The 8,764-nt window shown below is 44.8% G+C and overlaps 1 protein-coding gene across 2 annotated transcripts in view; it reads right to left on the bottom strand.

Moving 5' to 3' along the window:
* Window positions 1–7,272, bottom strand: part of sos2 (son of sevenless homolog 2 (Drosophila)) — a 43,570-nt gene extending 36,298 nt beyond the window's left edge. The window contains exon 1 of one of the 2 annotated variants that reach the window (XR_004765009.1): window positions 6,152–6,235. Coding sequence is in view for 1 of the 2 variants with exons in the window: in XM_035415804.1 (XP_035271695.1) it covers window positions 6,152–6,235 (84 nt within the window). In the remaining variant the exon portion in view is untranslated. Of the gene's footprint in view, window positions 1–6,151 lie in introns of both variants that reach the window. The other variant, XM_035415804.1, reaches the window with a different exon arrangement.
* Between the last annotated feature and the right edge of the window lie 1,492 nt (window positions 7,273–8,764).

Here is an 8,764-nt window from a genome sequence, read left to right on the forward strand (position 1 = left end):
TAGCCGTTCACACGTTCTGTCTGTCGGCAGAGACAATAAAACTCGGCAAGGTCACACCAGGACAGTGTGCAGGGCCACAAATAACAGCAAACGTGCGGAACACCCACAAACCCAGGCAGAGAAAAGGTGTGGGCTTCGTTGGGGCGGTTGGGGTCACCCGTTTACAGGCTCTCTGACCACACGACCCCATTTAACCTGATGTGAAATCAGACGCATTTCCACTGGATAAGACAAACCGTGCTGCTAAGTAGGCAAAGGGCAACGACGAGCTTTGGGCTAGTGAGGAATTTGAATCATCTACTTCAGTTAAGTTTGTAAGGCGATGGTTGTCTCTCGTGTGTAAGGCGATGCCTGTATGTAAATTAATATCGTGTAATTGTGTGGAACAGAGCTGCCAATGATATAAGAACACATTCCTGAAAAACAAAACAATCTAATACCATCTGCATGCAAGGATGCTCCAGCTAGCTCAGTACCCAGACAGGAAAACCCCTGGTAATGCTGGGTGGCGAAACAGCCGGGGACCGATACCGGGTACCGCTGCGGAACCAGTTCCCATGCGACCGGTACCTACAGGACCCAATCGCAGGTTTCGGTGCCTCGATTCAGTTCCACACGCCTTCACTGGCTAACGTTACAGTCGCTCTGCCCACTCAGTCAGGGACACCATTAGCAAGCTAGCTAATGTTAAAAAGCAAAATGGGGTATAAATTATAAGCATAAAGTATAAAGAAACAAATACATCTAAATTAAACAAATAACACTTTATTGCCATTAAAAAATACATTCTTTAATGACGTCGTCTGCTCTGTTTCAAAGAAGGTATCGGTTCAGGCACCGGTGCGGTATCGTTTCTGCTTGGGTATCAGCTGAATCTAAGCGATACCCATATCCCGCGGTGTGACTGTGAGCGCACGGGCAGGTGATGAATGATGCACTTGGGCACATGGCCCGGGATGCCGTACCCATGCCTCAGAACAGCACAAGAGACCAGAGCACAGGAGACTCTCAGCTGAGGGGGGTTCTGCGGGACACGCCCCTGAAACACTGATCCTCCTCGCGTACCACCTGTGAGTGAATCAGGGATGGGTGTGCCCGTCCCGCTCTGATAACAATCCTCTCGCCGTCCTGTTCCCTGCGTGGGGGGGCATGGGGGGGGGGGCTACCGGTAAAAACAGGACTTCTCAAAAGGGCACCAACAGCAAACTGGAGATGGTGTGATTCATATACCAGCTATGGAGCTCCTTAAATTTCTCACTTCAAAACAATCAACATGTAGACCAGCATGACCTAATCACACCCCCCATCCCCAACTGAAAATCAGCCTTGGAGGACTGAAAATGGGTCCTTAAACCAGGCCAAGAAGTGCAGCGTTTACCTGCGATACGTGGAAGAGTAGACAAGCATAATTTTGACAAGGGCTTAACTATCAATTCATTCATTCCCAAAACATCAACATGATAATGTATCATCATAAAAGCAAGGAACAGTAACCAGACACTGACACAAAAGGCTGTGCTTTGATCAAACAGAAAATTGTGTCATTTAATCCATTAACACACTGCAGCCACAGAACGGGTCCAGATGTGACATCGCCACACCGCCCTGTGTGTGATGTCATGCAGTAGTGGTTACACACACACCGTGTGGACAGAAGCAGAGCGGTAAGATGACAGAATGGGGGGGGGGGGGGGGGGGGGGGGGGAGCGAGTCCCTGTTGTGACACACACACCTGCATCACCATGCCCCGAAGCCGAGAACACGGCTCGTCAACACACAAACAAGCGCAACAACTGGTCGCACGGGCCAATTCCATTGGCCGAGGGCAAACGACATCACGCCACTTGCCCAGGTTCACTTCTGACTTGCACAAAGAGGAAAACTCCAGAACGGTGAATAAAGCAAGTGAGCCGACGACGTCGCAAGGTGTGCACTTTAGTACACACAGCAGCCCCCCCAAAGACCGCAGCCAAGAGCCACTTAAATCCATTTCGACGCACGTAAGGAGCCTTTTGTTGCTAGTAACCAAAATTGCCATTTTAGCCCGCATACCGTGTGGAGGACATTTTAAAAAGAGAATGTGACAAGTTCATTGAAAGCAGCATGCAAATAACTTAAGATGAACTCTAGATGTACGTTAGAACCCTACTGACTGCATATTTTCTCCTCCAGAAAAAAAAAAACTATGGTTGTATAACTGTAGACAAATGCAGGTTACGATAATATTATTAAGCAATCCAAAAAAAAAAAAAAAACTACAAACCACTGTAACAGAGGAGCTACCGCCTTCCTAAAAATAAACTTGGACGAATAAATAAAAAATGAAAGTGGCTACAGACTACAGTGGACCCAGTGTTTACTCAGCTGGTCTGCGAGCTCTCGCAGGTCACAGGTTCAAGGGGAGAGAAGGGGGGGGGGGGCCCTGTAACGCTGCTGACAGCCAACCTGCGACTGTCCCACTACTGCGACTGTGCCAAGACACCATGGCAACCCAACAGTGCGACTGACAAACATCTCTAAATAATACTGATGATAATCTTTTTTTCTTTTTTCTAAGAATCTTGAGAGTGCAGCTAACCCTCGGCTATCCACGTGTGAAAAGCGCCCGGCCCGGCCCCGACCTTGACACCCGGGTGCGACTCCACGGGCGGGAGAGAAGCCGCATCGTCTGCCTTGAACTGCACGCCCCCCCAAGAGCTTCCCTCCCTCCCCCCCCGCCCACCCACAAGGCCTGAATTAGGCCGGGAGAAAATCAAGTTTGCCCTTTTCTTTTTATTGAGAAAAAGGGGGGAAACCCGGCATAATTTCTCAGTCAAGACAGCTGCCGCTTCCTGTTCAATTAAGGGGGAGGACCGAGGGCAGGCAACCCAGCTGGAGGCCAAACCGTGGCCTGGAGCTCAACTCGGCTAAAACCGAGATGCTACGTTTCCCGACCAAGTCCCCCCTTCCCCCTCCGCTGACCTTTCTGTCACCCTGGATGGTCATGACACCACCATGTTTGACCTCTTCGCCGGCTAGGAATCTCAGAGCGGTACTCGATAAGAAACCGTCCCACCCTCTCTGTGAACATCACGGCGATGCAGATTCTTTCTTTACAACATTAGGAGAATCTGCCCCTTCCTCACCACCTATTCAAACCAGCCCGTAGGCCAGGCGCTGGTCTTCTCCCACCTGGACTACTGTAACTCTCTTCATGCAGGTCTCCCTGCCCCTGCCATAGACCTCTGCAGCTCCTCCGGAACGCTGCTGCTCCTCTGATCTACAGCCTCCCCCGGCTCAGCCATGTCAGTCCCCTCCTCACCTCCCTCCACTGGCTACCGACGGGCTGATGGGCAACCCTGTCCTTCTTTAGCTACCCTTGGTTTGTTTGGTTAACTTTACACTTATCGATGATCAATGGGCTTTCTATGCCCTCTTGGAGACATCTCACTTTTGGAATCCTGAGAACAGCACTGATGTTCTCTGCTTTTTTTAAGTCGCTCCGGATCAGATCGTCCACTAAGAGACCCTGACTTGAACAGCAATGAGAGAGAGGCAAAATAAAAGCTGTATCTTCCGGTTGAGAATACAAAAAAATAAAAATATTAAAAAGTTTGAGACTTGAACCTGATGAACTTCCAAGCCCTGCACTTGTCTAGCAATGTTTGAGGTATTTGACAGTGAGCTTTATGCTGTCGTAAAAGGACAACAAAAAGGCTGCTGCTTAATCTGACTCCAGTCATGGCAATATCCCCTCAGATTTAAAAACCGTTTGAAGACAGACTGCCAACAGGAACTGTGGCGAAATAACATGCATTTTAAAACCACAGGCGCAGAGAAAGAGAAAGAGAAAGAGACAGAAAGAAAGAGACAGAGAGAGAGCGTGAGAGAGAGACAGACAGACAGACAGACAGACAGCTCAAAGCCTCTGAAAGATTTTGGCAGTAAAAGAAGTCTCTCTCAAATTAAGTAGGTGTGTCACTTGCGGCGGGGGGGCGGGGGGGTTGAAATGGAATGCTCTTTGCGACGGTCTGACCGAGGATGTTAATAAGTGCAGGGATCATAACCTTAAGAACCCATAATCCCACCCATCTCACCTGTTATTCCCCGGGAAAACTGTAGCTGAGCCACTCTGGGTTACATAAATACAGTATGCTGTACTATCAGTAAATGCACACAGTACGATATAGCAATCAAACTTCTTTCCAACTTCCTCAATAAACGCCAGAAGATATCTGTGCAAAAAGCATTTCTCCATTTCTCGCACTGTGGGCTGTTTAAAAGCTCCAGCATCATTTATGCAGAATAATAAATCACAACTCCCCTAATCTACGTGGTCCTCGACTTCATGACTGAACATCACAGTCTGGCAAAATGACTCACGTTATCGTCACCAACACAGTGCGAGGAGTACGTCCTAAGACCTTAAAACGTACACCTGTCAAAGCCCCAGCCCCATAACATCGCATCCTAAACCTTGAGATGTCCGTGGTGTATTCTTGCTCTTCTTCTCGAAAGAAGAGCACTTCCGGTTCTTGAACACTCAATCTGACATGCGGTGCAATCCGACAGTTTCTGAAAACACAACCTATCCAAAACCAGCATCTGGTGACTGCTTACAGATTCATGGCTATGTTTTATGGTTCAATTGCAATGAGGCAAGCTGTTAAATTACGAATTTCCTTTAAATTATGATGAACTGACGAGTCACAAGATAATATTCAAGTTCAGAAGACCATTCCTTTTGTTTGGTTTGAAATTCAAGCTCCCCTCTCAGTGAAACTCTGTTCCCGCTACAATAACGTAGTGTGACTCCTGTCTCCATGTACATATTACCACGCTGTTTGCATCTGACCGACATAAATTTTTTTTTTTTTTTTTTTTTTTTTTTACTGTGCATCAGACAACATTACTGCCTACCCCAGACATGCACGATCTAAATATTGGTATCTGCCGTAAAGCCAATAATTATAGTTTGCGATTTGCAACATCCGTTAGACTGTCATTTTGAAATAAATCTCTAGTCAACGCGTCCAGGCAGCGAGTTACAGTACAGTTTTATGATGCCCATCGCCATAAACGACGCAACGTTTACTGTACTAAAACTCTTCAGTGGTGTCTGCCACCATTGAACCTACGCACTTGAGGACAATAAAATCGAATCTAATCTCATCTCCAGTCGTACTGGGTCCGCACACATGGAAAAGACCGTTGCTGTCAGGACACAGTAGCTGATGCAGACAATTATTTACGTAGTAAACACATTGCAATGTAAAAAAAAAAAACGCCAGTCGTATCTGTTGATGTATCATCGTCATTTTGGCTGTAAAAGGTGAATCAAAAAACCACCCTCCACTTTGACAAATTTATTATTTCCGTGTTCTTTTAATTTAGTTGATAAGAATGTCAGTCTACATTGATAAAAATGGTCTAATATCATCAAATGCGAGTTGAATCATTTTAAACTGTTAAGAGTTATACATGTTTTAATGGACATTACCGAAACCCAGAAAATGGGAACTACTGAGATATTAGGCTGACTTGTCAAGATCGTTACCTCAAAAATAGATGTGATTCAGTGGGATACATGCTACTCTTAAAACCATGTCCAACTAACTACTGATTACAATGCAACCGATTTCGATACACAGTGGAACTAGGTAACGAAACGTGACAAACAACAAGACTGTGGCAATTTATTTATAACAAACTAAAATCGTGAAAGGCGCTATAAAAAAGAGAATACAGCACAATACATGACTGGTGTCTGCTTGCGGGTGTACTGTACAGTAGACACGACCTCCCAAAGCTATTCCCAGTCCGCCTCATATCAGTGCAAGTTATCTAGGACGGCGGTCGTGTGTGTGAATTAAAAAACACATAAAAGATCGTGTTTGGAACGAAGACTCCACAAACGTGTCATCCTACAAACTCAGCATTCGAAATATAAAAACGGTAGCTCACTCAAAATTTAATATTAAGCTGAACAGCGTAACATGTATACCTATGATTCATTTGCCAATTAGCCGACCAAAAAGATGACTTGGATTTCATATCCAAATCTACCCTGTTAGCTAACGTTAAAAATAATGTAATTTAATACAGCCATGGGTTATTTAAGTTTTCCCCTGAAGTCTCATTGTACACGACATTGTATGTCGTTTTATTTTACCTTTCGCAGCGCTTGTACGAAGAGGCCTCTCCATTTGTGACTGTTTTCGTCGCTGGAAAAGTCGTATATTTGTTGCGGCTGCATGGCTGCGGCGGCTCCTCGCGTTGCCGTGAACCGGGCTGGATTGTCCGCATCGGCCCCGAATAGTCCTTGTGGGTGGGTCAATCAGTCCCCGCACTCTGCTAAAAAGACCTGGAACTCCACGAATACGACACCCGGGCGAATGAAGTCGTAGTCCAATCCAAGCACTAATTTCTCTATTTAAAAAAATGGCAAAGACAACGATATTCGGGTTTCCCCCCCAAATATTACACAGTCTTTCTTAGACCTGTGTGAACTTCGGGTTTAGTTTCCTAGCTATTCCGAACTTGTTAACAGCCAGCTAGCCAGTTAGCAGAAATGAGCTAACCTTAGCTAGCTCTCGTTTTGCTTCTTCACTCGCGACCACTAGCTAGTTACCTAGCTGGCAAGACAACAATTCAAAAATGGATTTGATTTAAACAGCATGCCATGCTTTTAAACAAAAAAGCAAATTTTTATTTGGGTCAAAACTGGTACCCGTCTATATAGCTAGCTAGCACACTCTCACGCGCAACTATTCTCCTGCGCGTCGATTACGATACACACATAGCCTATCATATGTGTACAGTAGCAAGCTAGCTATGTAGCTAGTTGTTTCTGTGGCCTTGGTGTTCACCAAGATGTAATGTGGCAGAAAATTCTTCATTCAATTCCAGAGGAATAGTTTCTTCGGCTCTGTTTATGTAAGCGACAGTCATCTTTTCCGCGTCCGACGATTGCGCACTCCAAGGAAACATCCAAGAACGTACTATGTATAATTTCTGTGGAGGTCCCCACCAATCAAGTGTGCGTTGTTTTTGTTGTCGTTTGCTCCTGCACTGTTCAGCCGCTTTTCTTCTTCTACTAGAAATTTATTTATTTGAATCTTGGCTCAAATGAAAGATACGTTACTGCCACCTACTGTGGTGGAGCGCACAGTTTATATACCGCCGGTGTTATTCAATGTTCTATGAAAATTAAACAAAACAGACAACATTAGCGCTGGCAAAACGGCACTGTTCACCGCGTTTCACTTATGGGTGTCCATGTCTGAAATAATCCCGACCCCTTATTGCGTCCCGGTGTCGCCACTTCGAACGCCTGCGTAACACGCATGGGTTGATCGGGGGAGGGACCACAGTGGCAAGAGGGTGAAAGGATTCCAGTATATAATAAATTCATACACAACTCGATTCTGCTTTGGCGTGCTTAGATCGCCGGAAATGATCGCCCACGAGATTATTTATAAACCATTAACAAAATATTTATGCCAAATGGTAATTGCAACTGACTGGAAACAAAGAAGTGTAATACTACCGATATATAAGGAGAAGATTGTACTGATCTATGACATCAAGTTAAACCGAAATCTCAAAATTGTGTAGTCTTTTATAGGCGACAGGTTAGAATTATTTCTGGAGAAAAAAATCCGTACAAAAGACATTCAATCTACCGAGTGAGACTGAGTTTAATGGGTCTCATGACCACCATTCAGCAAAATCAGATGAGGTTTATAATATATTCTGAGGTTCAGCAATCAAGAATCAAGTGGGATAATACCTGAGCAAGGGGTTGTGGGAAACTGAGTTCCTTTTTGGATTTTTGTTAGGTTCTCTGGGGTTCTGTATTTATATCAATGTCCTTGAAATGCAAATTCGTAACCGATGTCACAAAACCTGAGGGTGAAGCGAACGGTCATATCACAATGTAGCCTTCTTCAGTCATGTAGTGAATTAGGTATGGACCACAGACTATATAAAAGATATGGACCTGGACAGTGCCTGCATGGGGAAATGTTGGAAGTGGTGCTGGTGGGCCAGTAGGGGGTAGTCTTCCCTTTGGTTCAAGTGGAAAAGCAATGCTCCCGATCAGTAATCAGGACACAGTGCTACAGGAGAGGAACTTTTTCTTACAATATATTGACAGAATGACCCTTGGACTCATGCTGCAAAAAGCAAGGAGTGGTAGGTGGGTACTACGCACCAGGAGTATTTGAGATGTCCTCTATTATTATAAAAACCTTTTCTTTACAGGGTTTAAAAGAGAGCACATGCACAAGTCAGCTTTAGGTACATTTCGTATTGATATTAATTACACACCTCACTGTGGGAATTGCGCTGAATATATACGGTGTCATAAAGGAATGCACACATTAATAATTTTATGCTGGTGCTTGGCAAAAACAAAACATTACAAAAGAAGAATAAAGTACCAGCACACAGCAGTCATGCTTCCAAGTGGTCAGTCTTTGTCAGGTAAACACTTGACTGGTTGGAGACCCAATGTTGTTACTGCTCACAGGTTATGTTTAGTAAATTTATATATGCTTCTTAGCCGATGCTTTTATCCAAAGCGACACACAGTACATGAATTCATATATTTCTCAGTATGTGTGGTCCCCGGGGATCAAACCCACAACATTTGCATCGTTAGTGTTCTCACTGCTCTACCATCTGAGCCATAAGATTAACTCAATCACTTGTCATAATAACTGCAGTAGACTGGCACTCTATTCTTTTGCCCTAAATATAACCATAACATCTCATATGCAAT

The sequence above is a fragment of the Anguilla anguilla genome, chromosome 1 (genome assembly GCF_013347855.1).
Source record: "Anguilla anguilla isolate fAngAng1 chromosome 1, fAngAng1.pri, whole genome shotgun sequence".
Classification (NCBI taxonomy): domain Eukaryota; kingdom Metazoa; phylum Chordata; class Actinopteri; order Anguilliformes; family Anguillidae; genus Anguilla; species Anguilla anguilla.